At 50.4% G+C, this 20,461-nt stretch overlaps 4 protein-coding genes across 4 annotated transcripts; 2 read left to right on the plus strand and 2 right to left on the minus strand.

The window, feature by feature from the left end:
• Window positions 1-341: 341 nt before the first annotated feature.
• On the plus strand, window positions 342-4,521 carry BCR38DRAFT_345828 (uncharacterized protein; the record flags this gene model as incomplete). The annotated part of the gene is made up of 2 exons (XM_040856212.1): window positions 342-3,900; window positions 3,953-4,521. The coding sequence occupies 2 exons, from the start codon at window positions 342-344 to the stop codon at window positions 4,519-4,521; spliced, it is 4,128 nt and encodes a 1,375-aa protein (XP_040713931.1).
• A 60-nt stretch (window positions 4,522-4,581) lies between these two features.
• On the plus strand, window positions 4,582-4,932 carry BCR38DRAFT_486371 (uncharacterized protein; the record flags this gene model as incomplete). The annotated part of the gene is made up of 1 exon (XM_040864022.1): window positions 4,582-4,932. One exon carries the CDS (start codon window positions 4,582-4,584, stop codon window positions 4,930-4,932), a length of 351 nt encoding a protein of 116 aa, XP_040713932.1.
• Window positions 4,933-5,614: 682 nt separating this feature from the next.
• Window positions 5,615-8,465, minus strand: BCR38DRAFT_394731 (uncharacterized protein; the record flags this gene model as incomplete). Its single annotated transcript, XM_040857617.1, has 1 exon — window positions 5,615-8,465. Exon 1 carries the CDS (start codon window positions 7,985-7,987, stop codon window positions 5,615-5,617), a length of 2,373 nt encoding a protein of 790 aa, XP_040713933.1. The 5' UTR covers window positions 7,988-8,465.
• A 9,252-nt stretch (window positions 8,466-17,717) lies between these two features.
• BCR38DRAFT_458698 (acetyl esterase) lies at window positions 17,718-19,601 on the minus strand (the record flags this gene model as incomplete). Its single annotated transcript, XM_040862200.1, has 4 exons — window positions 17,718-18,242; window positions 18,275-18,404; window positions 18,462-18,752; window positions 19,588-19,601. The coding sequence occupies 4 exons, from the start codon at window positions 19,599-19,601 to the stop codon at window positions 17,718-17,720; spliced, it is 960 nt and encodes a 319-aa protein (XP_040713934.1).
• Window positions 19,602-20,461: the final 860 nt, after the last annotated feature.

Consider the following 20,461-nt stretch of genomic DNA (forward strand, 5'->3'; position numbering starts at 1 on the left):
CTATCCGACCCTACAACCTCTTGTTCCTCTTTCAGCCGACGCCAAAGTCATGTTTTCAACCGACTGACCTGTTGCCAACAACAGTGTATCGCAATTGGACTTCGTTGCACCATCTGCTATTGGCAAACCGACACGGTCCTTTCACTTTCCCATCTAGAACCGCTAGGCCGACAAAATTGTGGTGTCATCGTGGAGCCTGGCCCAATTTTTTTTGTCGAGCTATCTGTCGTGCCGCCGTGACTTTGCCACTCACCAACCCGTCGAGTTACGACACGCTGTTTTGGATGCCATCCTGATTGCCGTCGCTCCCGGAAGCATTTCCTGGGCATCTACCGCCGAAAATGAGCGAGACGAGCCCGCGCGCCGTGCGCTTTTCGCAAAGCGAGATCGAGCTTTTACCCGACAAGCACAAGAGCTCCAGACCCATTGCCATTACGACGGATACCGATGGCTCCGGGTCCTCAGAATTCTCCACGCCCGACCAGGTAGACCTGAACGAGCTCGAGCGCCAGGACGAGCTGGGATCGTTGGCCAGATATGCGGATGCGAGTATGTCGAGCTCCATGGCTTCACTGGCACCAAATTCGGTCGCAAACAGTGCCAATAGCGCGACCAGCCGGCAGCGAGTCGCCACGGCAGAGACAACCAGCAATACTACGGTAGTGAATGGCACGGCGAGTCGCCAACAGCAGAGACCGCTACAGTTGACCCGAACGCCCTCGAGCACGTATGCGCCCCAGCGAGGACCCGCAACTCAGCCCTACACGATTAATACTCGATCTGGCTCCCGCCCTCGCCAACGCAGCGATGACCCTGCCGATAAATTTCGCAATCAAGAGCCTGCGTATCTGCGTCTGATAAAACAAGACCAGCCGCCGCCAGGCTACTTCGACACGTATACCCCTAGTTTAGACTATACCGACGATGAATCCGACGGCGAGACACCCTCTTCCGAAAGTATCTTTGATGACCGTTTTGACGAAACCATCATGTTTTACAATACCGATGATGACAACTTGCAACCAACCGAGGACGATATTAAGGACCCCACGAATCGGGAGCGGCTTGAATGGCACGGTATGCTGGCTGCGGTCTTGACTGGTGATGTCGTTAAGCAGGAGAAGAAGCGCCTCATAGGCTCGTCAGACCAGGCAGGCAGCAAGACGGCGCACAAGACAGAACTGTGGGTTGCCTTGCGGTCCAGATCATGCGGGCGATCTCTTGCGGTACAGCGGAGGATTATGGAGGAGGGGCGTGCGAACCTGGACAGGACCATTGACGAAATCATTCGGTTCGAGGTGCAAGGAGAGAGCGAGGCGGGGAAGCCACCTGTCGAACAGATACGGGATGTGGTCAAGAAGATTGAAAGATGCGAAACTCTGTATCCGTCATGGCAGGCTCTGGGCGCTGAGCACAAAACCGCTACCTCTCCAGCCTTTCACGAGGCGTGTGATGCCGTTTTATCATGGTACAACACCAACGAGTTGATCAATACAGAGCTCTCTATCTTAAAGAAATGGGTTGGGAATGACGAACTCGACTTTCAAAAGACCCAGCAAAGGTCCCCAAGCACCAACGGTCTGAAGGACGACATATCCTTTCTGGACCGTCTAATGAAAGAGGATGGGCTGAAGTCACTACACGACGACGACGAAGACGAGAAGGTCCGGAAAGCCATCAAGACGAAAACACTCATCCGCAGGAGCATGCTTACAGCCATCTCGACCACCATTGCCAAGGCCAAGGAAACCTTGATAATGAACTCGGCAGCATTTAAGAAACGACATCTGCCGCCGTACATCGAGGAAATACTCACGTTAATCAGCTTTCCCTCGCGCCTCGTTGAGGAAATCATCAAGGTTCGAGTGACTTATGCTAGGAAAATGAAGGAGTCCACCCAGTCGAACCTGATGCTTCAGGACCAGATGATCTCGCAATTTCAAATCCTCCTCAAGCTCGCCATTCGCATCAAGCAAGAGTACTTGACCGTGTCCCAGCCCCAGCCGGGCTGGCAGCTCCCACCGGTGATCGACGACTCTTTCGACCAGGTCGTGGTAGATGCTTTGAAGTTTTACTTTAAGATGTTGAACTGGAAGCTGAGTAGGAATAAGAACACATTTAAAGAAGCGGAAGTCCTGTTCCAGGAATGGGATTTCGCCAATGAGATTGGCCGCAATCTTAATGGAGGCGACATCGAGGTGGCGGAGCAGTTTAGCACTCTGACCTTCAAAGCACTCAATCGCCTCAGTCAAACATTTGAAAAGGAACTTCAGCGAAAACCTAAGGAGTCCGCCGACTCTTTAAGCAAACGATACAAGCAAACCCTCGAGTCGGTTAGAGTACGGCAGAGGATGCTGCAGCGTTTCTCGCGGATGCTTAGCGACCATTACGAGAACGCATCCGATCTCAGCATTGCCTTTGACTCGGACGGCATCCAGAACTTTTACGACCGCCTTATATCCACCCACCATTTCCTTGTTGATGAAATTGACGGCATCCAGATCATCGCCTCGCCGGTCCTGATAGGCCGGGATGACGAGGTGCAGTCCATTTTGCGAACGTGCTTCCATGAAGAGATGTCGGAAGATCCCACGGATCCCTACGTTCTGATAATCCGGCCAGAAAGTACCTTGCATTGGTTCGGCAACCGAAGCACCCAGCCTTTGAATGTTGATTCCTCTGATCTCAAAGTTGGCCAAATACGGTTGATCGCCGACGGATCGCAGTACAGACTTGCCAACGCACGGAAGAATTTCTTGGAGACGATAGAGTTTCACTTGGACCTGGTGGTGGAGCAACGCTCCAATTTGCATAAGGTCAACACCAGGTTGATGGAAATACGAAAGGTCGCCTTCAAGCTGTCGAACACGTTCATGGACAGCGTCGAAATCATCAGAAAGCAGACGCAAGGTCTGGACTGCTCAGAGCTCATCCAGACCTGCTTCGTGTTTGCCACCGAGTTCGGTCAGCGGTCCCTTCTGAGCATGGACAGTAATCGTCGTCAAATGAACAACATGAAACTAACCAAGTTGGCCTTGGACTGGGTGAGTTTCATCTGCGATGACTGTGCCGTGACGGATCGCAAGTCCTTCCGCTGGGCCGTACCTGCTCTTGAGTTCGCCATGGGCATGACGAGAGGACGACACATTCTTGATCTGGACCCTGCCGAGTATTCGAGACTGCGGGCCAAAGTCTCGGGTTGCATGTCGTTGTTGATCTCGCACTTCGACATATTAGGCGCCAAATCCAACCAGGCGGCGCAGTCCGAGCGAGAACGTATCGAGGCTCTAGTCGGGCAGTTCAAGAGAATTGACAAGAACCGCATGCGTGACGACGATGAGGCTTTGAAGTTCGTCCAGGAACAACGTCTGGAGAAGCTTTCACCCATCGATGACCAGCAACGACAGACTGTTGCTGAAAGACAGGGATTGGGACGGGTTTTGGAGGTCTCCAACGAAGTCGACCGATCGCTTGCCTACCTGTCGTCGTCGGCTACTAACGTGACGATACGGTGGCAGCAGGGTCACTTCGTTGGAGGCGGCACCTTTGGAAACGTCTATGCCGCCATGAATCTGGATACGGGACATTTGATGGCCGTCAAGGAGATTAGGCTGCAGGATCCAAAACTCATCCCTCAAATCGCAACGCAAATTAAGGATGAAATGGGCGTTCTCGAGGTCCTCGACCATCCCAACGTAGTGTCTTATTATGGCATTGAAGTCCACCGGGACAGAGTGTATATCTTCATGGAGTTTTGCTCCGGTGGATCTCTGGCCAACCTTTTGGAACATGGCCGAATTGAAGACGAACAAGTGACAATGGTTTATGCGCTGCAGCTACTTGAGGGCCTAGCATACCTCCACGAGAGTGGCATTGCCCATCGCGATATTAAACCAGAGAGTAAGTTGAACGCTTACTTCCGCGTCAATACACATGACTGATAAACGTGCAGACGTCCTCCTCGACCACAACGGTGTCATCAAGTACGTCGACTTTGGTGCTGCTAAGGTCATAGCACGGCAAGGGCGCACTTTGGTACACGGAAGTTCTGGCGTCGTTGGCGTTGGTACAACCTCGAGGCCCAACAAGTCCATGACCGGAACCCCCATGTATATGTCTCCTGAAGTTATCAAAGGTGAGAACCCTGGCCGGGCAGGAGCTGTCGACGTATGGTCCCTCGGCTGCGTCATCCTCGAGATGGCAACTGGGCGCCGTCCGTGGTCCAATCTTGACAACGAGTGGGCCATAATGTACAACATCGCGCAGGGCAACCCGCCGCAGCTCCCCAGCACCGATCAACTCAGCCCCCAAGGTATCGATTTCCTCAAGCGATGTTTTACGCGGGATCCGAGACGGCGTGCCAGTGCCGTCGAATTGTTGCAGCATGAATGGATAATGTGCATTCGCAACCAGGTTGTCGAGCCGCCGACGCCTAGTGATACTAGCAGTAACTCGGCGCAAAGCACCCCCCATCCCAACTCGGCGGGTAGCCGTAGTGCAGGCTCTGATGGGTTCTACTAGAAACAGGGCCCTCGGTCGTCTGGCGGCAGTTTTGATCGGGGCATGTCTCCGCTCACAAATATGTCGCCTCGTGAGTGGGAGGCCGAGTGGCGGCGGCAGGATAATGCAAGCATGTCTAAAGGTGATAAGAATTCAGATGATGGAGAGATCTATGAGACTATTCCAAGCAAAGCTGAAGAGGGCGGCAGTGATGAATCTACACCTACAAACTCTTACGCACCACAGCCGGCCGCCGACGAGAAGGATTCATCTGACGCGAACAGCGACAATTCAACTGAAATGGACAGCGATGATTCAACACTGGCCCATTCTCATGGGCTGCCAGAAATGTGGACACCGGAGGAAGGCGAATTGGACCCGCTTGGAGCAGAAGCAATCGCTACAAATGTGCAGAGCTCGCCGCCAGCATAGTCGAATCGAGCGGCAGACTTGTTCAACGCAATTCCCAACCACGGAGGCAAGGGCGCGATGTAGAGCTGGATAGGAAGCGACATGACGGCATCACTACTTACTTACTTGATTATTTGGCATTTGCTATTTCCGGCGGAGTGTGGAGCGTGGTTTTATGACTTCACGGTACAGCGGGGCAGGAAGAAGGCTTCATAACGCACACGAGACTGCATCAGCGACGGAGTTGGAATCGGTGTGCTTCATGGTTCCCTATTGCTCATCAGCCTGCCTTACGAGGATATCATTTGTCTCAGTCGCCCCGGCTTCTGAGGCACCGTCCTGGTGGCGAGATGCACCGAACATAACTTAATGTAGTATTTATTATGGCATGTACAAAATTGACCAAACTCTGCCTGTCATATGTGAGTTGGGGTGTCGAGCGCGCAATCTTTGGACCAGTTTACCAAGCATTTTGCTCATTGATGCCACTGCTTTCGGGACACTGGAGAAGTTCCCGGTGTCTCTAGAGCTTAAATCCCCTCAGAGATATGATACCCGTGTACTCCTAGCCGTTTGCATCCAAAACAACCAGCACCGCTCCGCATTAACAGCGTGTTCATTATTACATCCCCAAGCTATCAAGCGCATCACGGCTCCCGAAGTCCTCCCTCCATTCCTTCCCTTCCGCTTCCCCCTTTCCCTCTCATCCGAAAGTAAAATTCTCCCCGCTTAGCCCGTAATTCCTCCCCAGCCTAGCCCCCCACCTCCGCGCCACCATCCAACTGATCTTGCCCACGGGATGCGGCTCGTGGAACTGGATCCCCACTGTCACGTCCAGCCGCGTCGGCGTAAACTGCCACACGGAGCCGTAACGTTTCTCGGCGCCGAACCCTATGCATGTCATGGCATGCAGGAAGTCGGACCACATTACCTCCCCAGCCCGTTCTTGGGTTAAGGTTGAGGTAGGCATGTGGAACATGGAGGAGAAGACTTTGAAGGCGCGTTTGGTTACTGTGAAGAGGGGTCCAGCGGGGGATGGCGGGGGCTGTTCGGGGGTCGGGATGGTAGGTTCGTCGGCTTCAGGGGCGGCGGTGCCGCGCCTCTTGGGCTTGACTTTCTGGGGTTCGGCAATCAGTCGCCCGGGTGCGCGTTCAGGTTCGGATGAGCTTAGTGCTAGCTTGCTGAGTGATCGGTCAATGTCGGCTACGCCTGAAGTGGCAGAGCTCGCTTTTGGAATCCAATCTGGCGTTCGGTGGATGGGTCTGATTTGCATGCCATGGGATGACTGCAGCTCCTGAATCGACTTTCCCGCAGCACTGCCGAAGTAGTCGTCAAATTTCTGCCAAAACACATCCAAATTTCTCTCCGCTGCCTGGATCGCCTTCGTAATGGCCTCATTCCGCCGCTTGTCAGCCGGATACTTGAACCTTCCCTGCGTCGGCGTCCCCAGCCCAGCAAGCGAAGGACACTTCTCGATAATAGTATGGAACTGGGAAAAATCCTCCATATCCTTCATGTACTTGGGCTGGCGCTCCTTTCTCGACGTATCCAACTTTGCCTCGAACGCAGCCGACCAGGGGTAGAAGATGTCGACTTGGTGCATCATCTGCGCTAGCAAGGCCAAGTCGGAAAACACGTGCGCTACCCACGAGGAGATCCGCCCCTTTTGGAAGGGGTCGTCGATGCAGCGTTGCATTTCATCCACGAGATTGGGTAGACGCAGGAGGAAAACCTGTCCGCTGTCCCAGAGTTGACTGAATAAAGTCAGTAGGGCATCGCCTCCGGGGCCTCGCTTGGTTTGGACTGTCATCTTCGAGGTTCCTGGCTGCTGTGGCAGACGCTCGAAGTGGGCTCGTAACGGCGGCGAGGCTGGAACGCCGAGTTTGGTGTTTAGGATGGGGCCTTGCACGAGTCGATCGAGAGTGTAGCGCAGATCCAGTAGTGCCTCTTCCAGTTTCGTGGGGAGTGATTTTCCCGTATCCAGGTCCCTGCTGAGCTTATCGAACTCTGCCTTAGCGGCTAATACCTTTTCGAGAATCTTGTCAAAAAGGAGGAATTCGCCGTAGGAATCCATGATGACGGTCGTAAGGACACGACCCCAGAACAGATCATCATCGTCGTGGGGATGGCGTCCGCCAGTGGTGTCTCTGAGCTTCTCCTGTCGGTGGTCCGCGTAGTCCAACGCAGTGGCAGCGAAGTAGGCCGGGTCCTCGCGGAGGTCCCAGATGTGGTCCACTGCTGATGCCCTACGCGACTCGACGAGGAGCTTCAGGCGGTCGATGTCGAATTTTGCAGGGACGCGGTAGGGTGCCTCTGCGGCTACTGCTGAAAGCTGCGCATACGAAGTCTCAGTGGCCACGATAGGTGAAGGTTCGGGCAAAGAGGGCACGGTATCGTCAATAAGCTTCTCCTTGTGGATGTCATGAAACATTTGGTAACAGCACTCGACCAGGAATCTGAGCAGCTTGTCTTGCACCTCTAGAACCAGAAGCCCGTGGCCGGGAGGGAACTGGATTTGGTTCATCATCAGGTCAAAGGCATTGTCGTCTTCGTCCCAAGAGACCAGCTGCCCATACGTATCGGGGTTTTTGCCGCCGACGAGGTACATGGTGTACTCGTTGAGGAACTCAAGATTGACCACCTGGCTCGTCTGTCCCACGTGCGTAGCCTCGAGGTCTGCATGCGCAAAAGCCTCGGGCAGATTTCGGCCACGGGAATTGAGGAGCAGCAGGAGATTCCTGCTCTGCGTCAGATCTTCCAAGTTGACATATGGCCACTTGAAGGCCCCTTGTGGCTTGGATGTCGAATTCTTGCGTAGAGCCTGGAAATCGGGACGATGAGAAGCTGGCATGTTTGGCCAGGCCGCCAACAAAATCTTGGCCCGTTGGTCCTTGGTCTTTTTCATCCATCGTTTGCGGATGGTCTCTTCTCTCTTTTCCAGGATGGCGTGCAGGGTGTCCCAGGAGGTGAAGATGGACTTGCTCAGTCGCTTGGCCCTACTCCGCACTTCAGAGGGAGCGGGCATGCTAGACGGCATGGGCAGGCCGCTGCCCCGCAGCGAGTTGAAGAAGTCCATGGGGTCAGCGTAGAACGATGAGGCGTCCGTTTTCGGTCTCTTCAGTTAGTGAGGAAGTAGCTTGAAGGGCTCAAGATTGGGGATGTGCACGAGGAGGTAATGGATTAACACAACGTTTTGAGTTGGCTGTTGCGCGCAGAGTTGGACTGGTACTCCATTTGTAACCTTATTTAATCTTTTGGTTGCCGGCAGACTTGGCATCTCATAATTAAGGCACGCTTCAAGGAAACCATATGCAGATTGGCATTATTTGAAATGGCTGTCAGTGCCTGCGCGTTCCACATATTGAAAAACTCGTATTGGGACCAATTGAGGCTCCGGGGGTGCTGCCTGCATAACATGATACGCGCTATCATGATTGGACAAGATGCCTTTCGGCCAAGGCCCTCAAGCAGAGTATATTCCATCTGAAAAGGCAAACATTACGACTTTATGGACATGCATAGGTTCTTATTATGAATTTCTTGAAGATCGAAAGGATGGGTTCTTTGTGTTATATTAGGTAGAGCGGTCTGAGAGCTTATCCCAGCTCCCTGTTACGAACCGTTGGCCCTAACCAACACAGAAGGCCCGCTGGCAGGCCAGGTGGACACAGACGCAGGACCCGCACCGGAAGAATAGAACACCGATAGGTCACGTGACCTAATAAGAACATACAAGGGTGATATGTTGGATACGTTGTTTGTCCAACATATCCAAGCGATCCAACGAAGGATATGTAGCGCGACTAAACATATCCAGTAAGGATCAGTGAAGGAGAGACGGGTATATAAAGGGCAGGACTCCCAGGTATTTCATAGATAGACAGTCTCTACTTCAGTGATCAATCTAGGTATCAATCTAACCTATTGATGAGGCACTGTGACGGGCTCACTGCGAAACTATACAGCTCAACATGGCCAAATACTGTTAATTATCTAACTGAGGAGGAAAGTAAAATATGCGAGTTGTCCCGGGAACACGGACTATGTTTTGTGTGCCCTCGATGGTTCCTTTGGTGGATCCGGACGCACGGTCCTTGCAGCTCCGGATCCCATATCAGGCACAGCCTGTCACAGGCACACCGCCTTAACGACTCTATTCCCAGTTACCCTACTTGAATACTTCAGTTACCCAAGCACTATACTCCATACGTTGAACCCCCATCATATTGCTAAAGGACACCGCAGCAGGACGCGCTTACTAGCACAAACCCTTACAAGACTCTTTAGTGGTTTACGCAGCTAGACTATTAGAGGTTTCGGTACACCTATATGACGCGATAGCCGCGCTAATTAGATAAAAATGACTAAATTAGAAGAGAATGCTATTCTTAAGTATATTATAGATATAGAATTTCAGGGTTTTCGCCTACGGTTAAGGATATAGAAGATATAGTGTAGTGGGCCAAGGCCGGTCATCGGGAAAATAGGTGACAGGGGTAGGGAGGACTTCCCTTTCTTTCCTTCACAAGTGCGCAGAGACAGATCATGGCCTTCTTCATCATCTCCTTCTCCTATTCAGTGCGCACCTTCATCTGCATCTTCGTTTTCAGTCAAATTATTCGGTTTCAATTCAATTCATTCGTTCATATACACATTCAGATAGAGCCTTTCAAGAATCAATTATTTTGCCTTCACCCTAGCCTTGATGACTATAGAAGACTGTATCTTGCCCTGATCAGATCAATCGAATGCTATTGACAGCTTCAATTCGACTCCCAGAGGCAAGCGTCATACTTTGAGATTCGCTTCATCGCTACTACAGAGGACACATCCGACCAGCTTGCGCACTGTCAGGGTACGGCTAGGCCGAAGGCGATAGTACAGAGTGATGGGGAGTAACGGGCGTCCCTCCTACGTAGCACCGGGTGGTCACTGGCGGTCTCAGGTAGGGGTGCCCACGGTGATGCATTGATCTCTGCCCTCTCTATCTTCCTCCGTCTCGACTCCTTACTTATAGCCAGCCGAGGTTCTCTCTTGGATTCTGGATGTTTGCTTCCGTATGTCTGTGTTCCTCCGACTTCGGCCAATATCTTGGACAGCGGCTCCTTATCTGCAACCAAGCGATTCCCTATCCGCTGCAAACGGCTTCAACGGCTCTCATTCGCCACAAGCGGCTCTCTAGCCGCCACAAACGGCTTCCTACCTGGTGGAAGCCGGCCCGCCTCGGATGACACTTGTGGCTCTGACAACTCCTTCCCTATCCTACTTCGAGATGGTCCTTATATAGATAGCTAGGCCGCCGCTTGGACCCGGCATAACAGCAGGGTCGGCGATGCCAAGGATCTTGACTCTCGTCATCCCAAAGCTTCACATAGATTGTAATCATGATTCGGGAGTCTTTTGTCCGAAACACCCCTCCGGCGGCCCGCCGGTGTCCTGCGTTCAGTGTCCTGACACCCACTGGTGCCTATGGCATTCTGTTCTCTGACACGCACTCAGTCGCAAGATATGTAAAAGCTTTGCTCCTACAACCAGCACTGCAGGCTTCGTCTGATCAGACCTCAGATCGAATTCGTTAGAGCTGGAGCCGTCTTGTCAGTGTGTTAGGTGGTGGGTATATCCTACTGACCGCCGGGTGTAAGGGAATACAGAGCTATAAGCAGGGTTAAGCCTCAATTCTGTCACTAAGTGACAGAATTACTAGATCTTTTGGTCTATGTGACGTGATAGTCTAGGCTTGCTGTCACCTTACATCGGGCCCCGTTTCAATAGCTAATACCCTACTCGCGGAGCGTAGCGCGAGATATAATAGTGACTAGAGCTTAAGACGCGCTTTAATCGCCTATGCAACTACTAGAGGGCCTTATACGAAGGTCCTAAGAAGATTTAAGAATATTTCGACCTTATCCGGAATATGAGATACTAATAATAATTATTATTATTATTAAATACGCCGTAGGCTCGAAGCCCCCGGTACCTCTGCTAGTACTCCCGTATGTCAAACCGTGCCCTAATGGCTGGACTAAATACATACGCTGCGTCGTCGGTTCGCCCTATTGGCGACTGCGTTGCGTTCACTACCATACTACGTTGGTTCTCAATCTACCAACAAAGTCCCCCCTGAGAAGATCGATGCTATCTGGGCCTTGAAGCTGTCCGACCCGTCCCTAGCAGCCACCTTACAATAGTCCCACTAACTACTGGTTCTCCTGTTGCCGTTGCGAGGTCTCTGCGAGAGTATAGTGGCCGTGGTGCGATAGCGGCCCGTAATCGTTCCCTCGGTCCTTCCAACAGCCCGCAAAAGAGGATTACGTGCTCTGCCGTCTCAGGGGCGTCGCCACAGCGGCATAGCGGCGAGTACACGCCAAAAGCCCCTGTCTTGAATAAGAAGGCTGCTAGTCCTATTTTTCCGTCCTGATCTGGCACAGCGTAGACGCTTCCAGTCGGTTCAGGCCGAAATACTTGCCCCCTTTCGGTATCTGCATCGAAGGGCCCTCCGGTTCCTCAGCGATAGCGCGTCGCTGGCGATCGTGATGCTCTGCTCCGGTGAGCCATCTCTTCCTCCAGTGGCCGAGGAGGGCAGCCGGGACCTCCTTTTCCTCACTCATCCACTCGGAGCCCCGGGCCTCCTTCTCCATAGTGTACCCTGCCGGTCGGAGTAGCTGCGACGCCTGCTTCCTCTTCGCCGGCCTATCCTGCCGGAGTATATGTGACGCTTTAGCGCTCGTGCTGCGAAGCAGATTTCTCTTCCCGCTAAGCCGTAGCCGTTCTTCAAACTTAGCAGCCCGGGCACTAAGATAGAGGTCTAGTGGCGGGATTGCTGCTTCTGCTTCCAGGTGGCGAACCGGCGTCGCTTTGTGGGCGCCACAGACTACCCGGAGGCACTCGTTCTGTATCCCCATCAGGCTCTTAGCTGGCCCTGCTGGTTCCTCACTTATAGTATGCCACGCAGTCACCCCGAAGGCGATCGCGCTACGGATAACCACCGTATATAACAGCCTCGCCCGTATAAGATCGCAGCCCCACGATATATTGACTAGCTTTGTCAGGGCTAGCTTTTGAGTTGCCATTTTTGTTTTAACACGCTCAACATGGGCGTGCCACGTCAGTTTGCGGTCGAACCAGACTCCTAGGAACCTCGCTGAGACTACTGGCGACACTGTGGCGTCCCCAAGGCGAATACTTTGCGGCAAGGGCTCTCGGGCCCTAGTAAAGTGCATTAGCTCACTCTTGTCAGGAGCGAACTCCATCCCGTGCCTCACTGCCCACCGCTGACACGTAGCCCATGCGCTCTCCAACCGGCGGCAGGTCGTGTCTGGATCGGTGCCGACGCTTAGCAGGTTCGTGTCGTCCGCGAACCCGACTACTAAAAGTAGTGGGTGCTGCTCCGCTAGCTCCTCGTACAGCGTTGAAATGTATAATATAAACAGTATCGGGGATAGCGGTGACCCCTGGGGGACGCCAGCACTTTCAATCAACTTGGCTTTTGTTTTCTATTCTAGTTAACGAGCCCTTCAATTATGCGGTTAATTCATACGTGCACTTAGACACTACTTTCGAAATCCTATTATTCCGCCCTCATTCTAGCCTTGACAATGACAGAGGATTATATCTTGCTCTGATCAGAGCAATCTAGTGCTAGTGAGAGCTTCAATTCGACTTCCAGAGCCAGACGTCTTGTTCTGAGAATCATTCCTACGAGAATCTCAGAGGCACATCGGACCAACTCGCGCACCAGACGTGCTCTTACAACCAGTACCACGATCTTCGTCTGATCAGACCAACAGATGGGATCTGTTGGTACTGGAGCCGTCTGTTCAGTGTGTTAGGTGGTAGGTATATCCTACTGACCGCCTGACCCCGTTTCAATAGTAAAGACAAATATATAATATTAGTAATCAATAGCTACGAGAGTTACGTTTTAGCAGAATTCGTAGCTTTATATACTGAAACGGGGTCAGGCGGTCAGTAGGATATACCCACCACCTAACACACTGAACAAACGGCTCCAATACCAACAGATCCCATCTGTTGGTCTGATCAGACGAAGATTGTGGTACTGGCTGTAAGAGCGAAGCTCTTGCAAGTCTTGTGCGCAAGTTGGTCGGATGTGCCGAGGCTCGGATGTGTCTCAGTGACTAGCGACGGCGCAATTCGCAGAACAAAACGTCTGGCTTTGGGAGTCGAATTGAAGCTCTCACTGGCACTGGATTGGTCTGATCAGGACAAGATGACGGCTCCTGTAATTTTTGAGGCTAAGATAAGAGCAGAATAATGGGATCTCGAAAGTTGTGTCTAAATGCACATAAAGATGAACAGAATAACTGAAGAACTAACTGACTAACTGAAAGACGAAGGAGATAATGACGAAAGAGGATGATGAAGGATAGGTAAAGATTGATAAGAAAAAGGTGTCTTACTCTATCTCTTCGCCTCTTAAAGAAGAGAAAATAAACTTCCTCCCTGCTCCGTAACCTATTTCCCTGATGTCCGGCCTGGCCCCACTACAATACGTAGAACGATATTATTACGATATCTATACCTCTACACTCGTCATGTCTACTCTATTTATTCAACGTTAGGTATTTAAGTATTCTACAGCGGATATATAGTGACGACGGGCAGTGAAACAACCCGCAGGTTTAAGGTGTAAGATGATGGCAACGGACAACAAGATCCTCAACAAGACCTTACTATCCGGGAGGTGGAAAGAAATAACAAGATCAAGAGCTCTTCTAGCTCTGATCAGAACAACAAGTACCTCAACAGGTACGAACAACTAGAGCCTCAGCAGGCTAGGGAAGAAAAGGAACCTCAACAGGCCCTTGAACAGTCACCTCAACAGGTGAAAGATGGGAACAATGGCCTCAACAGGCACAATCAGATCTATAGGGGAACAGAAAGTACCTTAACAGGTACGTCAGACATTGAATGCCTGTCCAAGTAAAGAGAAATTGGTTCAGATTACTGTGGAAAAAGCCGCTTGAATTCCTATCTTTTTCTCAAGAGAGCGACTATGTACACAAGGTCTTAAATACTCTTCAAGAACGCGCTTACACAATTCGTCTGAATGTCCAAAAAAACGAAAACGAGCACCAAAAACCCTAACCCTACGTCAATAGTCGTTAGATCGAAGAGCTTATAAAGTACTATATTAACTAAATAACAGGCCCGAGTGCTTTATCGTATTTAAAGCCGTATTCTATACGACTATTAGCGAAAACAATATTAGTGACGAATTTATAGGGTCTATTTTAGTACCTCATAGTCTAGATACGGTTATATCTAAACTTATTGAAAACTGAGGCAGTATAGACGGTGTGGAAGTGATAACTGTGACGGTCAACCCTCGCAGACTCACTACAACCAGGTGACTTACAGCTGGAACACCTGCCGTGGCAGTGTGAGATGGGAAGCCAATCATAACCCTTGTAGGAGCCCCGCCAAGCGTGGATGACTTAGTCGCGCTCCCTCAAACCTAAGTTGTCATCTTCTTTCCTTCGCTCCTTAGAGTAGAATCTTCGTCGATAGCACCTAATCGAGGTCTATACCAATGCGATGCAACCCAGGTCGTGACAATAACGTTCTGGTCAAGGCACTAAGGTCTAATTAACTAGAAGTTCTTACGACTTCAGAGTTTGTTATCTAAGAAGGAGTTCAGCTAAAGATTCATTCTAAGTAAAGTTAGAGTTTTAACGTTAGACTCCGAAGGATTCCTCTCGTCACGACTGCGCCGCGCCTTCCATCTTCACGTCAAAGTGTCGAGTTCAAGACACCGGTGGGGAGCCAGTGGGGCACCAGCATAGGGGCCTGTGAGTCATAGCATATTATGGATGTTTTGGAATGCCGAGGAACCGGAGGAAACGGGGCTCTCTACTGCTCCGATTACGGGCTCTTGCTATTTATGTAAGGGAGGTATCTTGGAGGAGGATAGGAGGAAGGTTAGAGATCAACGAACTATTCTGGGTACCCCTATCTGAGACCACCAGTGGCCACCCGGTGATAAATATTGGGGACTCATGTTACTCCCTTTCACTCTGTACTATCGCCTTGCGGCTTAGCCATTCCTGACACTTAACCACAGTAACACCCTCCCACCGGAGCCGTTGACCATGGAAGTCACCACGGTGTTTTCCAACAAAACTAGATACATATATACGAACTCCGACATCTCTAGAGGCCCTTCTTGCACTAACCAGTTCCCAGTGTACTTAGACCCTAAATAACCTAGTAGACGCCGGTAGTTGTTAGAGATTCGAGTGGCTTAGGGTATTGTCTCTATGAGTATCCCCATACCCCAGACCCGAGTTCTGTGAAATATGTTGGGTACACTAGCTATCTTGCTCTCCTCCACAGCTCGGTGAGAAATAACCAGATCGAGCTTCGCTGAGGAATAGGAGTCTCGGTGATGCTTTCCGAACCGAGTTACAAATGGAGCTGTCATCGGTTGGATTACTATAGCATAGCCACCTGCTTTCTGAACCGAACAATCAATTCTTGAATCATCTTCAGTTAGTTATCGGAAGTCACTCTGACAGGATTCTAAGGATTCTATAGAGGGCGACACCTCGGCTAAATTTTCGTCCTTGGCTCGATACTACTTTCTAGTAACGTACCCCACGGTCCAATTGAACACTTCTTAAGACCTCGTACAATAAGATATAAGTTAATTCAACTATAACGTAAAAAAATAATTAAAACTACTCGGAACTATCTTCTTCAGATATCTCTTTACTATTCTGACAAGTACGCATATTATGACCGGGCTCTCCGCACGTCCTACAGCGTTGCTGAAGTATCTCTGGCCTCCTCGTACGACTACAACTCCAGCGCGATTTATTATCTAACTCTCCGTTAACTAGCTTCTGAGACTGTAAATCTTCTCCAGCTTGTATACGAAGTGATCCTCCATACTGTAAACGTTTTTTTCTCGTATAACGCCGCCGGCTAAGTGTCTCATTTGCCTTTCGAAGCGCGGCGTTCTCACCCTCTAAAAGAGCAAGCCGGTGCATAACCTGCGTCGTACCCTTCGCAAACTGGTCAAGTGCAGTAAGTGTAGCTGTCGGAGAGCTATTTTGATGTCGTATAACTCGGTTTTCCACGTGTTCGGTCTGGATTGTGCCTCAATTGGGTTATTTGGGGTCTTCGACTCCCAGATAATAGGAAGGCCAGACGAGGTACCCGGAGGTGTTGGAGTATGTAACTTCACATCTAACTGCAAAATCACATATTCCGGATCGTACGGTACGATTCCTGCCCCTCGGAAACCTCCCTGGATATTTTAGATCGTAAAAGTTGCCTGGAACGCTTTTAAGAACGCGGAGAGGAAGTCCTCCTTCGAGATATGGGTAATATGTGCCCGCATAAGATCCTCAATTTCTTTACCGTACGCTCTTTTCAGTGCACGAAAACAGCCAATATCGAGAGGTTGGAGCTTATGCGACGAATGATCAGGCATACAGAGTGTGATAATAGAGTTCTCTTTACAGTAGAGCTCGAAAGCGGTCGAGTGGTGGCTCTCGTGGCCGTCGAGAATTAAGAGGCGATAAACACCTTTCGTACGAAGCTTTGTATGTTGATCGAAATGTCGAATCTAGTCCTCGCCTCTTTCATTTGTAGTCCAGCCATTTTTCGTAACCGCGATAACCCAATCCTTTAGTAGTAGGCTATTTTCGTACCACGAAGATAGGTGAGTTTTACCAGCAAAGATGATATACGGAGGGATAGTATAGCCGTCCGATCTGACGCCCTGGATAACTGTAACCCATTCCCTATTCCCTTGCTGTACTGCTCTAGGTCTTCCACGTCGATCAGAGGTCGTTACAACTATCTCGGATGAGATTTGACCCATAAGAAACCCAGTCTCGTCAAAATTATAGATATCCTCCTCTTGAATTCCATACTTATTAATTGTATTCCGAACGAGATAAAACCACGCGCGGTACGCGTCGGGATCTTCGCAGAGGACTCTCTGGTAGTCGATTCTTCGATTAAAACGCGTCCGGAGGTCTGGTTGTCGTCGTACGAAGCTCGAAGCCCAGTTAATACCGACGCGTCCTGCGTCGCGTTGGTGGAGTAGTCGATTCGCCATATCTTCAACGCCACTTATTCGAGGAGGAAATGATCGTGAATCTAGGTCGACTATGTAGCGTACGATCGCGTCTTCTTCGGAATAGGTAAGCTTTTGCGTTGGTGATCGTATATCCTGTCGTGAAGTACCGCCGCGATATCGGTGACGTAAGGTTGTATGAAGGATATTATAGATCCGTGCTATGGATCGTACGCTTAGTTTGGGGTTGTTTTGAAGCGCTTGAAGCGCTAATTGAATATCGCTTTCTTCCCAATTACGTGCCATTGTAGAAGGTGGAAAATAAGGGATAAAACCTAGGTTGTACGGAAATGCGCGAAAGTGTTCAATTGGACCGTGGGGTACGTTAGCGTCTATACTCTCTATACTCTACTCTCGCCTTCACAGGATCGCCGCTTATCATGACCGGCTATATCTTAGACTGTCGCACACCACAGATCAACACTCAGCACAACTACCAAGCTCTTTCCCGCAACACTCCCTTTCACCTCCCTACGCCTAGACATGACCGGCTCCAACGACTAGTTCGGCATGCTGAACCGGCTGACCCCACGAAAACAGCCTAGCACCCCCTGCGTATGACTGTGAGATGGGCAGCTTATTCCAGGCCTTTTCAGACTAAGGACTGTATTTCCGACAAATAAATTCGATACTTCATCAATCTTCTCACACTTCATAGTACAGGAAGAAACTTCATCTGCCCTCACCAACCCCTCTTTTAGTGTCTCAACTCTGCCAACTTTGCTTTAACAAACTTGACCGCCGTTTCTTTAACACTCTCAGCCTCCTTTCCACCCATAAAACTAAACCCATGCGGCGCCCCAGGATAACCCCTCAAAACGCCCTCACTCCCCGTCATCTGCCACTTGGCACACATCAAAATACTATCATCTAGAAATATATCCTCTGTCCCGCACTGAAAAAGCGCTGGCGGTAGCTTCCCCATCACAGAACCCTTCGCCAGCCCCTGTAAATCCTCATACATGGGCGATATCGCCGGGTTCCTTCTCTCCCCCATACTCAGCCCGGGCAGGTAGGTATTGGACAAGTGCTGCGCTGCTTCCCGGGACAAGCCGAGGGGCTTGGTGTAAGTCGCTGCTTGGGGGAGGCATAGTGTCGGGTCGAAGGCGCCGTAGTAGGGTATCAACCCGGCCAGGCGGTGGGATGGGCGGGAACGCATGAGTGCCAGGGCCGCGGTGACGGTCAAGTTACCGCCGGACGACTCGCCCGTCATGAAGAGCAGCTTTGCGCCGAGGAGGGCTTCGCCGTGTCGACTAGGAACTCGGCGGCGTCGAGACAGTCGTTTCCTGGCGCTGGGTAAGGGCTCTCTGGGGCGTGGCGGTAGTTTACTGAGAGGGCGGTGAGCTGGCATTTGTTGGCGAAGAGTTGGAGTTGGTAGTCGGAGCTGTTTTTGAGTAAGTGAGACTGCAATACTTGTACACGGTATCTTTTGAAGTCTTACGTCCTGTGAGATCCTAGGACGAAGCCTCCTCCGTGCATGTGCATGATGAGGCCTTGGCTGGCTTGGCTGTTGTCTGGCTTGTACACGCGGACAGGGATGTCTCGGCCTACGTCTTGGGAGGGAAAACTAGTGTCGTACGCTCTCGGGAGAAGGGTAGGAGGTGGTAGTGTTGTTTTGCCGGCGTCTTGCATGAGGAGGAACTCGGGCGCCCTGACGTCTTCCAGCCTGGGAGAGTTGCGCGTCATTTCCGCGAGTGCGATATTGGCCTGGTGTGTCTCCTTATGGATATTGCTAGGATCAAACTTGGAGGGGTTGATATTTTAGTCGCTAGTTAATTGAGTGCTTGGGGACGCCATGGTCTTTGATGTGAAGGAGATTTAGTTAAGAATCTTTGATATATGTTCAATTATGGAGACATAGGTACTACTGGCCTGGATGAATTTTCGCTGTCAGAAGCAGCTGAAGTATCGGTTGAGTTTGATAGTGACTTGCAAATGCTTTCAACATTGAGGACATGCTCAGGAACATCGAAAGCCTTATACCTGAAATAATTAGACTTGATAATCGCCTACCAGACTCCGTTTGAGCGTTGATGCGGTGCGATATTGCCGACTGTATCCTGATAAGATTTGGGGATGCCATAAACGTCCCGACCTCCGACTATCTCTAGGCTCTCAAACTCCCGAGTTTGTAAGATCAAGTCGCATGTCGATGCAAAGGTGTGAGGAATTCCTCCGCACCGAATGTAAGACGTGTTAATGTACACTCTGGAAAGTGGACATTTCCCTGCCAGTTTGCTGGGTTCCGTCATTGTGTTTCGCGTTGAATTACGCCGCAGTCTTAAGCCCGAAAAATCATTAGTAATTACACGAAATGGCCGCAATATCACGTGTAAACCGCAGCAGTTCTCTGTGGTTCTGACGGCAATTAAGGATCGTATTCCTTGTAGCGACGGTATAACATGGGTCTAGTTATTGTATCGCGTGTTGAGCCACGCCGTAGTCTTAAGCCCGAAAAGATCATTAATCATGACACGAAATGGCCACAAGGTTAAGTGTAGACCGCAGCGGCTCTCTGGGGTTCTGACGGCAATCAAGAATCGTATTCCTTGTAGCGACGGTATAACATGGGTCCAGTCATTGTGACGTATTCTCCGTGTTGCGTGTTCAGAACATTGATCCGTGGCACTGTACCCGTTGGTCTCCAGCTCTCTCTTCTGAAATTCGCGCAAGGGGTAAATGAATACGATGAATATGGAATCCAGTTTCGTTTCTGGCTCACCGGCTTACCTTACGAGAAACCCGAGCTAGCCCCGGCCGCGCTTCTCACAAGCGGCACGGATGCTTAGCGCATAATATCGTTATCCGTGATAGTTGAGCTTCATAGCGAGTCATACCGAAAGCATACCTTCATTAGGGTTTGTCCAAATTCCACTTTTTTTTCTAGGGTTGTTAATACTTCCAGTACTTTAATCGATTGTCCCACAGGTATTTGTCTGACTCAGCTTTACGTATGCTCGAATTTCCACAATCGCGGCAAGCTCTTAGCGCGGTTACATGGCGCCTTTGGTTTGCGTCCTGGTTATAACTTTTAAGTGAGGCTGGTTTACACTGCTCTAGACGTACACATATCGATGTATTACCTCCCTATCTACTTTGGTATTCTCACTAGTTTCTCACTAGTTGTATTTATTTATTAGTTTAGCAGGTTGTATATGAATGTTCAAGTACTTTTTCTCATAGATCCTGTTTGTATTATAATAATATCTCAATTCTATAAGTTGCTTGTTTGATAAGGTGTACGTAAAGGTTCCTTCCTGTTGATGATAACAAGACAGAAGCAGAGGTTGCCTAGTTTGAGACGGCTACTAAGTTTCTCACTGATGCCCGTGTGAAACGACTACGCCGTTGAATATAGTGCCGTTAGGTATCATTTGTTGATATCTCTTCGCGTATCCGTTCGGAGAATACGCGAGTAACCTCGGAGATAACTTATATCCC

The sequence above is a fragment of the Pseudomassariella vexata genome, assembly GCF_002105095.1.
Source record: "Pseudomassariella vexata strain CBS 129021 chromosome Unknown BCR38scaffold_9, whole genome shotgun sequence".
In the NCBI taxonomy this organism is placed as follows: domain Eukaryota; kingdom Fungi; phylum Ascomycota; class Sordariomycetes; order Amphisphaeriales; family Pseudomassariaceae; genus Pseudomassariella; species Pseudomassariella vexata.